Below are 20,492 nucleotides of genomic sequence, written 5' to 3' on the forward strand. Positions count from 1 at the left end.
TTAACTGTATTTCCCATTAGGCTGGAACTGTTGCATACCCACTGTGCGCACCATCTCTACCTCCTGGGATGAGACTTAACAGTGATGACACTTTGCACAGGCATCCTTCAGGCAAGGGCAGGAAATAAATACAGTAACCAGCACAGAGCGAAGCAGAGGAACGCTAGGGATGGGCAGTAAGTGCAAAAACAACAGACCCACCAAAACTGGAGTTCAATCTTTTATTTTAAAAAATATTTCAAAATATGCACAGTAGACAAAGTTTATAAAATGAACATTTAGAAATAGGATAACATTCATTTAACCACATCTCTACTAATGGAGCATTTTAAACAAGAGTAGGTGTTTGTGTGTAACAGACTATGGAAAATAGGACAGAATGGACCACTCTTGAAAATTTGAGAAATTGGCAGTAAAGGTCAGTGTTTATGTTTCAGAGGGTTTTAGATCAGTAATACTAGAAAATCAAAGTAGAAAAATATGTCTGAAAAGTGAAGAAATCTACAGACAGCTAAAGTCCTTCAGACATTGGTAGGCTTTGCTGAGCCGATTAACTTGGCCACTGAGGTAATTCCTAATTTTAGCAGCTTCACTGTCCTCTTGAAGTAAACTGTTTAATTTTTCCCTTTCTTGCAAAAGATGCAACATTGAGGTCTGCAAGTTGTCGCCGAAGTCATGAAGGACAGCAGATAGGATGATCAGAGGAATCTGATTGGAGAGGCGTTTATTTGCTGCCTGCAAGGAGGAAAAAAAAAGTTACAAGATTTATTTCCCAAAAAGAAAAAAAAAAGGGGGGGCTATAGGTAATCTACTAAGTGACAGCATGTTTTAAACTGTTATATTGAGTTACTGTTCAAAAAGTGAGTGCTTCTAGGAACTAAAAAATGTTTCCTGTTAGTCTCTCTCATGCCTAAAAATCTAAAAGTTAAGATTTATGGGAATAAATCAGCTGTTCCTTTTTTTTTGGTTGTTTTTCTGTGGATAAGAGCCAAGGTATTTCATTCCCTACTTAGCTCTATCGGCTATCATTTTTAAGATTTATGCTAGGACATACCCACGAATAAAACTTGTCAACAATTTCTGGTATCAAACCTGTTCTCTCTGAACACCACCAATCTGTTATGGTACTGGAAATTAAATTGCGCTTTGTTTGTTCCCCCCAAAAGGTAGCAGATTTCTATATCTAGATGGGGTTTCAATGTGATTGTCCTTTTGACTATGACGGGTTTGGAGTAAGCTTTACCCTTAAGGGAAAACATCTTCAGCAACAGTGAGACTGGGCTGCAAGTACATCTATTGGAAAAACTATAAGAATTTTCTACATAACCTGAACAACTCTCTGGCCTGGCTTATCTATGCAAATGGAAACAGATTGTCCTAGAAGAAGTTGTGAGGCCATTTCCATAGAGATGGCCTCAGGGCATGGGGGCTTAGCTGGTGCTCTTGGGTGATGGGAGGTGCAAAACCTCTCCGAGGCTGGGAGGGAACTGAACCCAGCCTTGGAGGCCTTAAAGGGTTTAGGCCACCATCTCCAGAAAAGTCTAAGTTTTTTTTTGGCTTCAGGTATCTTTGGAACTCAGCAGCTGCAAATCTTTGATCTACAAGGATGGGATCATACTTATGGTGAAAAATACTGAAGACTAGATACTCAGTTTCTCTTACTAGTTTGCAGAGATCTCGTAATAAGGAGCAGTTCAGCTGAGTCAGCAAGAGACTTACTGAGCCTATGCATCCTCCAGGCACTGCTGACTATTGCTGGGGGGTGTAGATGCCTTAAAAAAGGGTGTTTTTCTGCAGCAGAGCTCTACCCAGAACTCTGGCAGACCTGCCATAGGTGACATGGGTTCATGCTTGCCAGGTTCATGCTTGCCATTTGCAAAGGCCATAGGTGCTTAAGAGCTTTCCCCTCATTTCATCTCATCTCATCTATTTGGCCTCTCATAAGTTGCATGGAGATGTGATGCCCTGGCATCCATTGGTGATTGTTGAAAAGGCTGTTTAGGGCATTTACAAAAATGTACAACTCAAGACTTTGTGGTATAGCAGAGGGTATTGTGAGGCTGGAGGGAAGAAGCTTATGCAATTCTGCTTTTATCTCTTGCTCCATTAAAACTGATGGCTTTCTCTCCCTCTCAGTATGGAAATCTGGAAGAGTAGCCCGAACGTTTAATTGCAAGAATTTGGCAAAACCTTGCTATTGAAATTCAAGGTGAACCACTACCTAAGTTACTGCATTATTAATATTAAGTTGGTGCTTTCTGAGTGAGTTCTATGAAACAGAGACCAAAAGCACCTTCTGATACTATGCATTCTCTTTGCTTTCTTGCTCTGAAATATTCTTTTATTAAAGTACCCAATTTTCTTTGCTTAACACCTGCTGAGCTATCTGCAATGTGTTATATTCACCTGATCTCTATATAGAGCCAAATTCATTTTAACCAAACATCTGATTACCACTCCTCCCGCCCCATGAGTTAGTACCCAACTGGCAGCCACAGCAACCACTTTCTGGAGGTAGCAGGATATGCATGATCAAAGCTCCTTTACTGGAATACGGGTCTTGCCATCATCTGAGTATCAATAACTTTTCATTACAAGGCTAACAGCTCTCCCCCATCTTCTCCTCTCCCCTAAACCAGGTAAGTAACAGTCCTTCCATCCCCCCAGCACTTGTCCCCATAGGAAAAGCCAGCCAGAGAGCATTGCTGTGCTGGCTTGTAGGCTGTAAACTCACAGTAAAATAGGCCTTCGTGTGAGAAATCATTTCCTGGATGAAGATGGCATTCTTATCTGAAACGGATCCAAAACTGATCTTCTCCTTCCCACCGTCTTTGCTGAGTATTTCTGCCTTGGCAGAGTTTAAATCATCCAAGTAGATGTTATCCTGACAGTATACGATTCTCTCCATTTTAAACTGGTTCCGGATGTGATTTTCAGCATTCATTGCTTGTGTATTTCTAATGACATCAATTCTGGCCTAGGGAAAAAAAAAAAAAAAGTTCTGAGATGCTTAGCAGTGTCCTTGGGGCAAGATGAGGTGGATGTGGTATTCCACACCTCACTGCAACACTGGCTAATCCCAGGTTGGCTCTTGGTGCATGCAGTAATGCTCTAGCTGCAGGTTCCTCTGCCACTGCAGAAAGAGCAGGAATAGGCAGCATTTGGTCTCTCCATTAAACAGGAGTGGGTTCAATCATACCCTGGTGCTTGGACCCTGAGGGAAAATACCAAGATTGGTGGGAACAAGCAGCAACTGCCAGAAATTAGTTCAGCCAGCCCTCTTTTTTGCATGCCTTTTGGATGCTTTTGCATGCATTTCAATTGCTTGTCCCTCTTGCACTAAGCTGTGATAGCAGGCACTGAAATGAAATCCATTTCCCCTCCTACTGGTCTCAAAAACTGCTGTTTCCTGTCCGTTGTCAGCAAACCAACATTGTCTACCTCCTTGCTATCTGGCATCTTCATTAAAATAATCTGATGCTTTCTGGCCTTTTTGGTGCTTCCACCTAGAAGCCTGCAGGAGCAACAAATTCCCCTTAGTCATCCTTAAGGTCTCCTAAAATGCTACCTTAGCATCGCTGCATCAGAATAGTTTTTTTTTTGTTTGTTTGTTTGTTTGTTTCCAGACTCTGCCAAAACCTCTTCCTTTCTTAATTTCTCTGATTGTGCTGTGCCTAAAGATGCACCCAAAATTCCTCTGTGCTTGGCTGAAATAGGTTATTTGCTTGCTGTCTGGTTGACTTGGGACTTTGGTAGGATTTGGCCATGCAAGTCACATAGCAAATCACCTGTTTCACTCACATTTGCCTTTGAGTTTCCCTTTAACCATTGTGCCATGTGAGTGGGCTCTGCTTTCTGGCTGGCCTGCGATGCTTCTCACCTCTTCCTCAAAGCTCTTTCACAGAAAAGGTCTTTGAGGACATCAATGTCATTTAACTCCACCCCAAAACCTGGAAGCCTCCAAACTGTGAACAGGAATATGCTGGCTTTCATGGTTAAATGATTTTTGGCTTGTCTGCCACTGTTCCTTTTTGTCAAAGGTGAGAAGCTTGCCCTGGCTAACACCCTGGCTTTCCTTTCAGAAAGCAACAAGCACCCCCGCAGTGCTCAGAGGCTACCGACATGCTTAGAAATCATTGCAGGACTTAGAACTGAAATTAATGATAGACTTTTCAAGGCAGCCACACCACATTTTCTGTGCACAGAATGCAAAGAAAAATGCACTTTCATTAGTGTCATTACAAACACGTTTGTTTTCAATTTCTTACTTACTTTATACAAATCATAGACTGTCATGACATTGCATGGTTGCATATAGGTAAAACAACGGGATAGGTACCATAAGCGTGGCTGTATTTACAAATTACATTCTATTTTGCTCTTGAATTATCTCGGGTTATAGCTAGTTCCTCACCTGAGCAGCTCTATTTAAATTTTGAAAATTAGCAAAATGCTTGTTAGTGAGCTCCAGAAATTTCTCTTCAACCAGTCCTAAGGGAAGAACAGACAGACAAAATAAAGTCAGGTAAGCAAATAAGTTTTTAAAGCTATTGGCAATACAAGGCTTGGGAAAACCACTTGCTTTCTGCAGTATGCCCTTATAACTAATATAGACAGATGGGAATTTAGATTTCTAGGCTGAAGAGCATGAGCCATTCAAGACCTCCTGTAACCACTTACTTATCTTGTCAGAAATTAAATATTGCTGAGATTTCATTGATAAAGCAATTTATGTGCTTGCAGCTGTGTTTGACCAGGTGGTTCATCACTTGGCCATGTAAGCACACCTCAGAGTGGCCTTCCCAGGGAAGCACTGAGTCTGGCACAGATGCCAAAGCTCCCTTCTAAGGCAAACATGGGAATAGTGACATACTTTTTCCTTTGGTGTTTTTTACTGGATACGTAAATCCCTTTCCCCCCCTCCCAGCAGTCGCTGTTTAATGTATATAACATGCAAAGAACTGGCAAAGAAGCTAGAATCTTGGTTTAGGTTTTGTGCATGCCACTTCTTGCACCTGGGAATACCAACCAGCTTGGCTGGTACCAGGTACTTCCACTGTACCACTTCATTACAGTGTTATCTATTATAGTTAACTAACTCCCCATTCCCAGCCATGGGGAAGCGTGTTAACAAATTCTGAAGAGCATGTCAAAACAAAATTATCAGGCACACCAGCGTCACCCATGTGATGGCCTCATGTGGCCTGTAAAACATACGGATCACGTTGTTCAGTATCACAATAGCTGGCTCCTCTAGGTCTAGGATTTGCTCTTTTATAATGTCCTCAAACGTCCTGTAGTTGATGAAGCCTGGAAACTCCCGTCCACGGTACTGGTCTTCATATTTCCACATTTTACTGGGTATGCTTTTTTGAACTGTAATATTAAGATAACATTGCTTTACTACTAAGTCACTGCATAAATTTCTGATTAAAGAAATTCTCTTAAGTTTCTTAAAGAAAGTCTCTTTCTTGTCTTTGAAAATGCTCTTGTGAATAACAACTACTGAGCCCATCTTTCAAGCAACGTGGTTACTGCAGAATGGAGCTCAGAAATACTGGTTCTTCGTGGAGATGCTACCCTCACAATATTGGCCAGTACCAGTCACTGCTGAGTTCAAAACCAAACCACAACAAAAAAGACCAAAATTACAAAACATGAATAATAACAACAATACCAACAAAACTAATTAATTACATCGTATAAATATTATTATTGTTGTATTTTCTGTTATTGAGAAGAACGGTTCAGAGAATCAGCACCCAATTCTCTGCCAGGGTTCACAGGCTTGCTTTTATTGCTCTGCTGAGAGAAGAGAGGCTCAGACATCTCTGTAAAGACAGCAAGCTGGGTCTCTGTTCCTAAGAATCAAAGCATAACTTGCCTTGCATAACAGCAGATAAATGCTCCTAGCTTCTCTCAAATAAGGTGTAAATGATGGTTTCCTATACCTACCCTTGTCAGCATTTTCCATGAGAAGTAGTCCCCATGTTTGAAATTCTTTGCGGAGTTTTGCAAAAAGTCTGATTTCATTTCCAAACAAGTGTTCCTCTCCACGTATCACCCGAGAGACATCTTGATTAAATAGCTTGATCAACTGTAATGAATTAAAAAGAAAAAACGAAACAAAACAAAACCACAATGTACTAAAGTTTCATTTCTTCAGACTAACTTATACCTGTTAAGTAAATCTGCTGTTGTGATGGTGAGATAGGATTAATTGAAAATATTCCTTCCTTAGAATTTTTATGCTCTTAGCATTTTTTTTTTTTTTCTTTCCCTGTGAATTCTTAGAACCATTTACTAAATTGTAATGGACATATTGATATCAGTAAGACATTTATTCTCACGAGTGCTGTAAACAATGGAAACTCTTCAGAGAATTTCAGTGAGCTGGGCAGAAAAGAGTGTAGATTTTCATTCTCTGAGATGCTTGATTTTGACCAATCAAACAGTTTGTTGTTGAGCTCTTTCGTCACATAATCAGAGGAAAAAAATTGCTAGACAGGAACATGAAGTCCTGCAGTCCAAAATTTTTGCAGGTATAATGTATTCCTGCCAGAGGTCTGCCTAGGTAGCTCTCAAAACCCTGCAGTGACAGATCCAAGAAGCTCCCTGGTCCATCCTGTTGCTTTGCTATCTTTAAAAAGGTCTGCTCAACTCTGTAACTAAATCAATATTGATACTTACATCTGTGAGGAAAGCCAGCTTTTCTGCTTCTACTGTGGGTGTGCCTCGTCTGTATTTTTGTAGTTCCTGCACTGATTTTTGCAGCACCTCACGTATTTGGTTCTCTATTGTAGGCAAAGTTTTCTGGAAGGTAGACAGGAAAGAAGGACTGTTAGGTAGGCTGAACACATCTGGTTTGGGAAGGAAAACAAAATAGCTGCAGGAGTGACCTAGGCCTGTACATGACCTTTGCTGCTCTCAAGTCAAATAACTCCATGTCACCTGCATCCCAAGAGTCACGGTGGGATAGCACCACCGTGCAAATGTGGCCTTATATGTCTCAGGGGCTACCTGAGATACCGGGGTGGACCTCCCTGCAGAGGAGCTGCAGTCTAGGCTTCACATACAGTGAGCCAAAAAGTGTCTCCTGGCAGCTTGTGATGGGAATGTACTGATCCTTCTATTCCTGACAAATACACGGTTGGACATGTCTGTTTGATTGCTTTTTTAATGTAAATTTACATAAATACAGATTTTTTTCCTCCTTCAGGGCTGAGTTTAGATGATTGTTGTATTTTAGCATTTCCCTTCATGGAACAGCTTATATTATTTTGGATATATTTCTATAAAATAATAAAATATATTATTTTACTAGTATCATAAAATAATTACATCTTAATTGAGATTTTGAAGACATTTTCACTTGATAGAAATTACTGTGTTTTAGAAAGCTGATAGTAGTAACTTGTTGCTCACCCTATCAACACTTTACAGACAAAAAAAGTATCATGACTGCCATTTAAAAGGCAGGGGTTATAATACACAAGCAGATTAAATGAATTGCTTATTGCCAATCCTTTGCTTAAAGGCAAATCTGAGGACATACCATGGTTTTCCTTGCCTCTAACTCTCACCTCAATTTGCTCTCAGATTGCCATATTGAAGGATAGTTAAGTATCCTTTAAGTATAAGAAGGATAGTTATGTATGCATATAAAGAAAAAAATATTGCAGTTCAAGGGGGAAGGGTTGGATGTATTTTTAGGTAGTAACTGGTACACATAGCTTAGTATGACACCTCTGTTACTTACAATAATATGTGCCACAAGTTCATTTGTGAGCTTCATTGCCAGATGAGGAATAGTAGCCTTGTTTTGATCCAGAAGAATGCTGCAAAAAAGGGGGAAAAGGAGGTTTGGGACAGACCATGTTTACAAGGTAAGGAGGCAGCACTGATGATGTTCTGCTGCACACACTGAGTAAAAAAAAAAATAAAAATGCGGCAGCAGCCAAGGGCTCTGTGGAATCCACATCTTCTCTGCAAGATTTGCTTAACAGCCACTGCAACTAGTGGAGCCAAAGGAAACAGAGAAGAATTAAAAAATGGCCATTTCTAACAACAGATTATTGTACTGCTGTTATTCCTTCATGTGGGAAGTATGCCGGTTCAAAATCCTTTTTACCTGTTATTCTTCATGTAATGATTGATTTGCTGCTGAGTTGTTTTCTGGGGAAACATCAGCACAAACATTATCTTTTATCATACTGAATTTCGTGGTGTTTTCCAGTGAACAGAAATACTTCAGTACTTAACTGGTTGTGCTCAGATGCATAACTTGACTTCTTTGGGACTATTCTGATCTCCTGAGGTTAATTGCACTTAGAATCAGAGTCACCTGGGTTGGAATAGACCTTCAAGATCATCAAGTCTGACCATCAACTTGCCTACTGAGTCTCATCAGCAAACCATGCTCCTTAGTGCCACATCCACGTTTCTTAAATATCTCCAGGATGGGGGCTTCTCCACTTCCCTGGGCAGCCAACCTCTCTGTGAAGATATTCTTTCCTTCATCCAACCTAAACATCCCAAGTGGCCCAATTTGAGGCCACTTCCTCACATCCTACCACTTGTCACCCGGGAAAAGTGGCTGACAGACTCCTTGCTGCAACCTCTCTTCAGTAGCTGTAGAGAGCAATGAGGTCTCCCTCACAGCCTCCTCTTCTCTAGACTAACCAACTCCAGTTCCCTCTGCCCCTTCTTGTAACACTTGCATTCTCATCCCTTCCCTTCACCAGTTTTGTTGCCCTTCTCTGGTTGTGTACCAGTACCTTGATGTCCTTCCTGTAGTGAGGGGCCCCAAACTGAACACAGTACTCAAGGTGTGACCTCACCAGAACCAAGTACAATGGGACGATCACCTCCCTTGTCCTGCTGGCCATGCTATTTCTGGTACAAGCCAGAATGCTGTTGGCCTTCTTGGCCACGTGAGCACACTGCTGGCTCATATTCAGCCGGCTGTTGACCAATACCCCCAGGTCCTTTACTGCTTGGCAACTTCTCAGCCAAACTTCCTCTCATGAAGTCAGAGTCAAGGAGAGTTACAAATCAAACGTGCAACAAAAATATATTTTAAAAGAGTATTTGCCATGTAAAATTATTCTGGCTTACTAGAAAGCAATACTACATGGACAATGAGAAATAGTGAGTATAATTAATTTTTGGTTTTAACCCTAACTTAAATCTCAACACGTCAACAGGAAGATTTGAAGTGACTTTAATATGCTTTGGGTTAGGTCCTTTATATGAGAAGTACCTGAAGTATTTGTGAGTCTCGAAGAATTGTCTCTCCTGATCGATGGCAGATGCCAAGGTCAGTTTGTTGTGGATGTCACGTTGACCACGACACTTCACAATCATGTAGCCTTTTCTGAGGGGGATGACCTCATTTTGTACTATGCTAATGATGGACTCTTCAGTTCCTATGTCCACCAGATCAGGTTTTGTGAGGATCCCTGTGAAGTCACCCAAAGAGAAAGTTAGTCAGGTACAGAAGTTGACAGTGGAAGAGGTGCAGTAGGACATCTAGCTGTCAGAGTGGAAATGTTCCCTGCAGCATTTTACAAAGCAGCTGTTCTTCGTTTCATTTTCTCTTCTAGAAAGCTCTCAGCTCCTGGACCTTGCACTGTAATATTTGCTCTATAGTAGGGTTCCCACCATGCCTATTGCTTTGCAAACCTTTTTAGCAGGGAGCAGCAAGGTTTTCCCACAAGTAACTCTGAGATTGTCAATTTCCAGTTATTTACAGTGGGAATGCCAGTAAGACTCAAAACTGAGGTATGTTTAGAACTACTCCAGCTTTGTAAACAGTTTATTTAGATATTTTTATTTTATTTTATTTTATTTTATTTTATTTTATTTTATTTTATTTTATTTTATTTTATTTTATTTTATTTTATTTTATTTTATTTCATTTCATTTTATTTTATTTTATTTTATTATTTTATTTTATTTTATTTTTCCCTTCTAGTAGCTTTGAACTAGAACTTTGCAGTTCTGGTGTGCAGTGCAAAACATTTGACTTTCATGGAAGTAAAAGATTCATACTTGCAGTCAAAAAAATATCTTACCAAGTGTCCTCTCTCCCTTAGGGTCCACCTCTTGAGCCATTTTCAGTGCTTCTGTTGTTGCAATATCCACATTACATGGCACCACTACCAAATTGATTGTCTCTTTGTTGCTAATAATTTTTTTAATTAGCATTTTGATCTGAAATGTAATACAGTAGTAATTCAGTGAAATCAAATGTTTGCATGTAGGATATGAGCATTTCTAGCAATATAAGCCACCTCACTGTCTGATGACACGAAGTGTCACATACACTGAGAATGCTATTAAATAGTAAAGGATAACATGGAAATGTGTCAACAGAAGAATGCAGCCTGTTTTCCTACATAAAGATAAATCAAAACACCTAATGTGAATGAGAGCAGATTATTGTTAGGCTCGTCCTGAAAAAAATATGTAAATTAGAGAAAATTTAACCCCTCATACTATGTAAAATTTAAACACATACATATCATCTTTCATTAAGAAAGTACTAATGATATTTCATAAATAATCTCACATGAGAAAAATGAGTTATGATGCCTAGTTACACACTTATGGAGTGAAAGGAAGTCACTATCCTGACATGAAATTTGTGTCTCTGAAAGGAGAAAAAATATCTTTGGCTTACCTTTCTGTGGATGATTTGTGAAAAAACATCTCTCATGACACCTAGTTGGTAACATTTCTATGCTTCAATGCCAAAGCAAATGAATTTTTCAGAGTTTGTGTTGTATTTTAAAAGGCACACACAGCTCTATTGTGTTTATACTGAAGCAATTTAACTCTTTATTCTGAGTATTGGTAAAGGTGTCTCTTCTCTAACCCCCATCCATCCCAATTTCTGACATGATAAAGTGCTATAGCACAGACATATAAGTGCTATATGTCTGAAGCATGCAGGCAGCTGGGTACAATGGGGCAGTGTCACATCAAACCTGCCACTTTCTTCTGAATACAATGGGGAGGTTACTTTCTGATTGTGAAATGAACACTTTCCTAGAGAAAGAAGACCAGACGGTCTATTTTGTCTATTCATCCATGTTTCTGTTTTAATGCTGATATGTCTAGTTTAATTTGTTCTACATTTATTCCAAATTCTTGTGTAAAGGTATTTTAGGAGAGACAATATAGTCAGCTCCTGCACAACACTCTCACAGCCGACCCCATCTTCTGGAGTTTTGTGTTCCCCAGCATTTCCTCAAAAAGCCACCAGGGGAAGCATAGAGATAGCCTCCACGTTAATGTATATTCTTTATACTACAGAAAGGGTCTCTTCTGATCTGGTAGGCGATGAGAACAATGAGCATGAGTACCCTTCTGATGTATGTTGTAAGCAAGGGATGACAGTACACCAAGCCAGTAAGAGGGCTGATCTGCATTCTTGCTCAGGAATAACATAGGAGAACTCAGTATTTCCCCAGCACTGGGAAGACACAACCCTCTTGGGATGCATCTATCCTCCAGCCTAGATGCATCCCAACTCTAGATGCAGTCTAGCCCAGGGGCAGTGCTGTGTTCAGAGACCTGGGTCTGTGTGGATGGGATGTTCTGTGCTGCCCTGGCAGGCACCTGGGGTGGATCCTGGTCATCGCTGTTCCTATTAGGACTGTTTTCCTGAAGGTCTGGCTGCTTGCTAGCATAGCTATCATTCTAGTTCAGAAGCCCAGAACAATTATTGCAATGTCCTGCAGCACAGATCTGTATGTAAGGTAGGTTACAAAAATGAGTCTTTCCATAGGTTGGCATAAGAGACTGCATTTTACCTGTTCCCCAATGTCTTGTGGCTGATTCCTCATGGCCACTCTGGCAATTCCAGGAAGATCAATTAATGTCAGGTCTGGGACATATGGGGAACAGATTTCTAGGGAAATTAGTTCTCCACTAATGTTGCCCTTTGTACCAGCCACAACATCCTGAGCTGCAAGGGGAAAAGAGCAAAGCAATGAATACAGGCTTCAAATGATGCATCGAAGTGAAGAAGAAGTGGGAATCCCTGGAAATCTTTAAAAGACGTTTAGATGTAGAGCTTAGGGATATGGTTTAGTGGGGACTGTTAGTGTTAGGTCAGAGGTTGGACTCAAAGATCTTGAGGTCTCTTCCAACCTAGAAATTCTGTGATTCCATGATTCTGTGAATATGATGACTTCAGGAAGTACATACTACCACCTAGGCAACTAGTCATTTTAGGCATGATTTTTTTTTTTTCTTTCCCAGATGCAGGCATGAATGTAAATCTATTTCTCTATTTCTGCAAAAATCTAAGGAAATTATTATGGACTATGTGGAGTCCTTTTGGAATGGGAACTGCAGTATTTCACAGACCATATGCTTGTGGACTGCAACATATGAAGACAAAATACATACAAATAATTAATAACAAAAGTGATAGGATAAGGTATTATTCAGTTGCAGAAATTATTCCTCAACATCAAGATTCTTTGTAGACATTAATTCTTGGGTGTTTTAAAAGATCAGTAGGTACTATTCTATATTCTTCACACGTTGATAGTAACGTTGAGAGGCCAGGCATTTTGTCCCAGATCTTATAAGGCAATGATGGACTGTGAGCAGCACTGAGGAGCAGGGAGACACTGTGACCATTCTCATTAAAGATTTTCAGCTCTGTAATTAGCTTATTCAAATCATACCACCTACCTTGCAGTTTTTGAAGGATATATTGAAAATCTCCAAATAACATATTGAAAAACTAATGAAACATTACATTGAATAACAACATTGTGGAGCTGTCCTAGTCAAGGAAATATGAACAATCTCACTTTCACATTTAGGGCAAGTGCTTACTACCTTTTAGGTATGAAAAATGTTTTCTTTTACTACAGGAAATACAATAAAAGTAAAGATGTGACATGGGAAGGGCAGTCCCTGAGGCTGTGGTCACACTAACTGATGGGAGCTCTGTATGCCCTTCACTCTGTAATCTTTTAACTTTCTCCAAAATCATTGGATTTCCAGCCACAGACACCACAAGCATTCCTCAAGGTTTTGAGCTGATGACACAAACCATTTAGGGCTTCTCATGTTTCAAGCTTGACAGACACACTCCCCAAACTGGGCAAATGGCAGCTATCTGAGGACATGGCCTGAGCTTTTATCAGACATCATGGACCATCTTCATCACTGAAGCAATAAGTAGCACAACTTTCTTAACCTGCATGTATATTGCACTCCCTCACCTTCGTCTGCTTTGAATTCAGCTTTTAGCAGCTATGATCCCTGTGTTAGTCCACAGACTTCAGCTCAGCCTAGGAAGCAGAACAAGGGTTCAAAGGAGATTGAGCAATTCAGATCAGGGCAATATGCTACAACTCACCATTTCTTATTGCATTCTCCACCTCTGATGCATGCTGCAGATCTGTACTGATATTGCGGTAAGAAAGTTTCCCTTTCCATTCCTGCGAATTGGGTATTTTTTTCAGTTTAAGTTCCAGGGGACATCGAGTAACGATACCTACAGTGATGCCAAAGACAGAGGTAATGCCATTAGCAGTTGTGATACATGGGAGACAGAGAGTGTGTGTGCACAGCATTGCCTAATATTTCAGAGAGCTGTAAAGAAAAGTTTCAAGGGACATGGCCAAAGGACACTCATCTGACTTCCCACTTGGTGTCACCAGCATTATGTGATGTCAAATGTGGCTTGGCCAGCCAAGTCTTGCCTTGCAAACCTACAAGGATGGAGATTTGTTCCTTTCTGCATGACCTGTTTTGATGCTGTGCCTACATATTATGAAATAAAACCTTTTTCTCAAGTCCAGCCTGAAAGCCTAAATGTGCTCAGATATTGACAGCCAATACAGGACTTGTAGAACCCATGTGTGTGCATCTACATGTATGTAGATGCACACACATGTATGAAGCTGGAAAATTAATCTTCCTGAGCTGCAAATGAAGTCTTCCAATTATCTTCTCTGATATCCATATGCTAATAAGCAAAGATATACATTTTTTGCCAAACAAAAAAAAATCTGTAAGAAAATCTTGGTCCAAAAAACAAACTAACTAACTAACAAAAACCAGAAGCAAATTTCCAAACTAGTCACTCTTTGCTGGAAAATACACATGGTTAGATGATGCTGCTGCCTTTCAGCCTGTCTACAGTTTCAGGCAAGTATCATAGAATCATAGAATGGCTTGGTTTGGAAGGGACCACAAAGATCATCTGGTTCCAAATCCCCTGCCATAGGCAGGGATGCCACCCACTAGATCATGTTGCCCAGGGTCCCATCCAGTCTGGCCTTGAACACCTCCAGGGATGGGGCATCCACAACCTCTCTGGGCAACTTGCTCCAGTGCGTCACCACCCTCTGAGTGAAGAATTTCCTCCTAACCTCTAATTTAGATTTCCCCTCTTTTAGTGTAAAACCTTTCCCTGCTTGTCCTATCATTATCTTCCCAAGAGTCCTTCTCCATCCTTTTTATAAGACCCCTTTAAGTACTGAAAAGCTGCAGTGAGGTCCCCACAGAGCCTTCTCTTCTTTAGGTTGAACATCCCCAGCTCTCCCAGCCTTTCTTCATAGGAGAGGTGCTCCAGATCCTTGATCATCTTTGTGGCCCTCCTCTGGACCTGCTCTAACAAATCTACATCCTTCTTGTGCTGGGGGCTCCCGGCCTGGACACAAGTATGCTATACTACATGCTTCTTATTCCTGCTCCTTTGACCACCCAAACCATGTGACCTGTTTGGGTAACACTACGGTGCCCCACCTTCACATCCATTTCTTCAGCTGGAAACCAGAGCTAAGAAAGCCCCTGGAGTCTCATCATTCAGATATAGTCTCAGTCATGGTGTTATCTACTCCCAGATACCAGGAAAAAAACACCACCATCAAAAAATGTTTCACTTTATCAGAGTGAAATTCTGCTGAGAACCTGAGAAGGTGATTTCTTACCGTTGCCCCTAGGAAGAGAAACACCAGACAGGGCTTCGAGGATGGAGCTTTTCCCAGAGCTCTGGTCTCCAATCACTGCGATTGCAGGCAATGACAGGTCTTTTTCTATTCCAAGTGCTCTCAGGCTGTCAATGAGATCAATGCAAGGCCGGATCTTCTCCTCATACTGATTGTACAAGGTGTGTTCTGCTGCCTGCTGGAGTTAAACTTACAGTGATCTTATGAATTTTCCATAATTTTAAAATAAATTATTTCCACAAAACAAAACAAATAAAACCCCAACATTCTTCTTGGCACATTTTCCAGTTCATCATTCTCTAGTAGGCCTTATGTACTAGCTTCTGGCTGTACCTCGTATCACTATGCATCCTTGCACCTCCATGCTATAAATGGATGATTGTAAATATAGCTAAATCAGTTGAGGTTGGCTCAGTGACTGAAACAACCTTGGTAAAAATAATAAATTTTGTATGCTGTCCTGAAAGGTGAAAAGTGAAAGGGGATTTCAACATTAAATGTGTTTTTTTTTTTTCTTTTTCTTTTTTTTTTTTTTTTAATAACTGACATTTTCTTCCAGTCATCTACAGATGTACTGAAGGATATGTATGCAAGTACAGACTGGTCACCGTAATAAAACAATTTAGTACAGAGAAGATTATCAAATCTTTGTTTTGAAGTTTGGAGATTTAGTTGTTGAGCAAACACCAAATCATTCTGCTGTGGTGTTCTTAGTAGGTGGCTAAAATCTCATGATATCATGATAATCTCATGATATCTTTTCTCTTTTTGCCTTTTGAATTATTATTATTATTATTTAATACTAACTGCAAGGTATTTTACACATGCTCTTCATTTTCATGAAACCAGACTGAGTAATTTCCAACCCTTACCCAGCTGGTCCACCTGCTGTTAAAGATGTCTATTTAAGTGTATAAAGACCATCCTGGTGCCTTCTCTCAATTCCTCTCACTGTATTCCAGTTGGCCATCTCCAGAAATGCAATTTTGAGAATATCAGTATTTTACAGACCGTAACAGGCCACCACCATCACTTTTTTTATAAGAAAGCCACCTCTGAAAATATCTGTCAGATGTAATCAGAAAGCAGATTTTTCTTTCAAGATAAGAAAGGGGGTACACGTCCCTAGCTGCAGGAATTTAAAAACCATATTGTTAACCCTTCCCCAGTATCTTCATTACAGTGTTTGCTGGCTAGTAAATCCCAACCATTCTCAAGGAACCCCATTAATTAAAAAAAAAAAAAAAAAGACTTAAAAAAAAATCTTTTCCAGTGTTATATATACAACAGATTATTTTTAAGATTTCTTTATATTTCTGTTGAAGGTTGCAGAGCCTCAAATAAAGAGTATCTCAGATTTTAGGATTCCCATTTAATGCTTGCTAATTGTTCCTAATGAAACAGATGTATCTCACACATTAAGTTGGCTGCTATGACTCTGCCGTGCTTTTTACCACACCTACACTATTTATGCCTTCCGATTAATGGTAGGCACACATCTTCCCAGCTACACAAATGAGTGCTTGGCCTTGATCCCCAAAGTTCTCCTCTGCTTAGACTTAACAAGTGCCTGAAGGAACAGAAAAATTCATTTGGAGCACAAAGTGAAGCACAAAGGGGAGCATGAGAAGATCTGTGCTGTTCCAAGCTGCTTGCCTTACCACGTCCTGTTCTCCTTCGTGCAGATTCATGGACACCTTCTGCTCGTGTTGAGACTCTCTGGTAGTCTGCTCTGGCACAGGAAAATCTATTTCATCATTCAAGTCTGGTGGCAGTGGCACTGCAGAAGCTTCTGTACATACTGGTGAGAAAAGTGTTTGAAAACCATCTTTCATCAGGTTAGGACTGCGTCTTTTGGCCATTGATTTGAACTTGGGACTTCTGCTGTACTGGCTGTACATGTTCCACTGGTCTTCTGGCTTGCTATGTGGCTTGTCTGTGTTATGCTGAGTAGTGATTCTTATCAGCTCCAACCACTCTTTTGTACAGCTTCTGAAATCAAACATGGGGCACTGAGTGACTCCAACTTGCAACAGAAACCACAGCACAGAAAATCAAAGCACTGTTTTTACCTACTGGTTCAAACCCTTAGCAGAGATTAAGTGGCAGAATTCTTTTCAAATCAGTAAAATTGGTCTCCAGAGTTGAAACACTTCTCCCCACCTCACTTAGGCCTTTTTTTTTTTTTTTTTTTTTTTTAAAAAAAAAAAAAAAAAGAGAATTTGCTACAGGGTAAACAAGATTGTTATTATTATTATTATTTTTTTTTTTTTTTTTGGGGGGGGAGGTGGTGGTTTCACACTGATGGCTAGCTAAACTCCAGAACATCCTCTCTCATTCTCCCTCCTCAAGAGAACATGGGGGGGGGGGGGAAGGGGGGGGGGAGAAGAAAATACAATGGAAAAAGATAATGGGTTGAAACAAGGACAGGGAGATCACTCATCAACTACTGTCACAGGTAAAACAGACTCAGCATAGGGAGATCAGTGTAACTTACTGCCTATTACTAGCAGCCTAGAGCAGTGAGACACTAAAAGCGAACCAAAACCACCTTCCATTCATCCACCCTCATTTAAGTCCTCCCACCAAGCAGTGCAGAGGAACAGAGAATGGAGGCTGGGGTCAGCATAGTCCCATATTCCAGTGAAAATGAATGCCAGGGATGAGGCATATTCCTGGGAAAGTGATTTCCAGAGAGAATGATTTAAAGAAATAAACAGAACAAACAAACAAAAAAGCATTATTAAAAAAAATAATATATATATATTAATATATATATTAAATATAAATTAAATATAATATAAATATACATATATATATATATATTAACCTGCCTGTCTTTCCCCAAATCTGCTTATGCTAAACACTTGGGAAAATTATGAAGTTTTGAAATTATGAATGATAAAAAACACATTTTTTTTTTCTGAAAGTAACACTTTTTTTTTTTTCTGAAAGTAACTCCTGTCCTTTGATGTTTTTAGTTGAATTAAGCATACAGGTTTTGTCTTTTTAGCAGATGTCAAAACAGGAAGATTAGACACAACATAAGCTATTTTTCCAATGCATAAAAGAAGTTTACAAACAAATTACTTCCTTAATTGCTATTCAGTCTCTTTTTAATAAAGCAGTACTTTTTAAAAATATTCCTGTCTCCTTTAATCGACATACAATATAAATGTTTACGAGGAAAAGCTTGATTTTTTATCAACAATAAAAGACAACAGAACTACTTTCATTTCCATATAGGTATTCATTTCTCATTTTCCTCACCTTTTTCCACACTTTCCCTTTCACTCTCGTTTCACTATAAACTTGATCTATTAATGAATTTTAAGTTTTTTTTTTTTTTTTTCTCCTTGAATGATGACTCAGAGCCTTATCTGTAATAAACATTCCCCATTCACAGGCAACCAGATTCTTTTGTGTTTTTCTATTGCCACGGAAAATAAAGTACTGATGATAATGTTTCTGATAATAATCCCTTCTACTGCCCCTCTCTCCCATTCTCCACCCTCTTTACAATTCAGTGGAATGAATGCATTCTACTCGTTTTGGTTTTAACATAAATATTACCCAGGAACAATTGTCCATCACTTTTGCATTATTATTTATATTCATTGTGCTGAGTTGAGAGCTGTTCTTGTACCACTATTAGCATATGGCCTCACAGGCATGGATGTAGTTCCTTCAGACAGTGGCTATGCAGCAAGCTTTATAGTGGCTAGGATGAGATGCAGAAGTGGTGAAGTGAGGCCACCAGGAAACAAAAAAGAAAAAAGAAAAAAGGCTCCTGGAAGATAAACTTATGGCACCTGGGAATATTAGGGACTCTGAAAACAAGGTGATAACTTTGAAATGTTTTGCTGCAAGGGCTGTTTCTGACCATGTACATAATAGCTTCTTTTAGCAAGGAGATAAACAGCTGCAGTGGTTAAAGCAACCTTCTGAAGCTGGCCAGAGTCAACAGGCAAAACCTGGCACCTGAAAGACATGTACTGATTGCACAGGTCAGACAACACCCTGCTGACACCAAAACTGCCATGGCATTGGTACAATACTGGTTTCCTCAAACTTTAAGATTTTGCCTGCCTCTGTGCCAGCAAGGTCCTCCTGTACCATAGGAAACTCTTCTGGGCAGGATGACCCAGTGAGGGTGGCACAAATTGCCAGCCTGGAGACAAGTTGTTTCTTTTTCCTCTGACAATCCTGGCTTTACATCTCCAGAAGAAGTCACAAAACCTATCACTGAATCCAAAATGCAAACCATGGTGCTGAGACTGCAGCCTCCCTCCTCTCTTCTGAGCAAAATTTATCCAGTTTGTGTCCCGCCAGAGGAGCGCACAGACCTCTGCGTGACCACAGGATAGCTGTGCAACCTGCACAGCCTTTTGTGTTGTGATTTTTAATTCTGTCTTCTCAGAAAAAAAGCAATGAAATGCTCACAATGTTATACGCACAAACCGCTGGCTAGACCATGCTACTGAGCACTGCCTCCCCACGTTACATATTTTAAGGAGTGCATTCCAATTTAAATGCCATCTTTCGGTTGTCTTCTTTTAAAGAGAGTTAAGCCAAACTGAATATTTTTTTGTTTTAACCTGTGCTATATTACTATAGGTTGGTAGAACTACTAATTTCTTTAATTTTTCCCCACCCCAAAAAACAACAAATTCCTCTCCTGACAACCTAATTTTTAACCACACTTACTTTAGATTCTTATGCAGCCTTCTCACCAACTATTAAAGCAACAAAGACAGCAATTAAAATCATATGGTTATTTTTAAAAGAAGGTAAAGGAAAAGTTGTACCTCACAGTACCTGTCTGGCAGCAAGGAGAAACAGTAACTGTTCTCAATTGCTTTGGGTGCTTTTTTATGTACAGGCTCCACCTACACACTCTGACAAGAACTGGGAGAAACGAAACTGGTGCTCCCAATTAACAGCTTTGGAAATAGGAACTTGATGTCTTTTTCCTTTCTGCACTGCAGAGGCCAGAAATGAAACTCCACTCTCATCCTGTGACTTCTCCCTGCAGCGGGACCAAAATATGCAAAATAGGGTGCTGGCAAGCAACAGGTCCTTGTCTCACCCTAATAGGCTGGCTCACCAAAGTGGCCACTCTGCACCTCTGTCGCTCACCAACAATATTGCCTGGCACCTCTGCCATTTGTCCTCTGGTCCCACTGCAGCGGAAAACAGGGAGTTTTGTTTCTGGTCTCTGCTAAACATCAGGAAGAGAGCTGGCTGGTGTGTAAAGAAAAGGATCGGGGAGGAATTTATTGTTTACCGGGATGGGGAAAAAATCAAAGAAATTCATGTCTTGCTGCTGCCCAGCACCCCAATTTGTACAAATGGCAGGAGGCTTGTGTGTGTGTGTGTGCTTTTGGCATCTCCATGCCTGCCCCTCCAACTTGGCCATACTGGCAGGGCTGAGTCATTGCTGCCCTGCGCTGCTGCCAGGCATTTCTCAGGGTTGCTCATCAGTTCAGGGCAGGTGAAGTCTCCAGT

At 40.2% G+C, this 20,492-nt stretch overlaps 1 protein-coding gene across 3 annotated transcripts; it reads right to left on the reverse strand.

Annotated features, from left to right (window-relative positions):
* Positions 1-213: 213 nt before the first annotated feature.
* On the reverse strand, positions 214-19,849 carry LOC309891830 (interferon-induced GTP-binding protein Mx). Of its 3 annotated transcripts, none has more exons than XM_082784699.1 (14): positions 19,803-19,849; positions 16,646-16,976; positions 14,967-15,162; positions 13,388-13,525; positions 11,820-11,974; positions 10,077-10,215; positions 9,263-9,461; positions 7,760-7,838; positions 6,691-6,813; positions 5,956-6,097; positions 5,218-5,376; positions 4,415-4,491; positions 2,735-2,977; positions 214-735 (listed from the first exon to the last, which is right to left on the reverse strand). In XM_082784699.1, exons 2-14 carry the CDS (start codon positions 16,883-16,885, stop codon positions 502-504), a joined length of 2,124 nt encoding a protein of 707 aa, XP_082640825.1. In that variant the 5' UTR covers positions 16,886-16,976; positions 19,803-19,849; the 3' UTR covers positions 214-501. The 3 variants fall into 3 exon arrangements, with proteins under 3 accessions (XP_082640825.1, XP_082640824.1, XP_082640823.1); XM_082784698.1 differs by lacking the exon at positions 19,803-19,849 and adding an exon at positions 17,536-17,629 and having other exon boundaries at positions 14,967-15,159; XM_082784697.1 differs by lacking the exon at positions 19,803-19,849 and adding an exon at positions 17,536-17,628.
* Positions 19,850-20,492: the final 643 nt, after the last annotated feature.

Source organism: Aythya marila (assembly GCF_965140915.1).
Source record: "Aythya marila genome assembly, chromosome: 1".
Taxonomy (NCBI): domain Eukaryota; kingdom Metazoa; phylum Chordata; class Aves; order Anseriformes; family Anatidae; genus Aythya; species Aythya marila.

What these genes read in the sequence shown, in the direction of transcription:
- LOC309891830 (XM_082784697.1), bottom strand. An exon ending in CACAAGACATTGGGGAACAG is followed by an intron (nt 10,216 to 11,819) that starts GTAAAATGCAGT and finishes ATTACATTTCAG; the next exon opens with ATCAAAATGCTAATTAAAAA. An exon ending in GAGACTCACAAATACTTCAG is followed by an intron (nt 7,839 to 9,262) that starts GTACTTCTCATA and finishes CCTTTTTTGCAG; the next exon opens with CATTCTTCTGGATCAAAACA.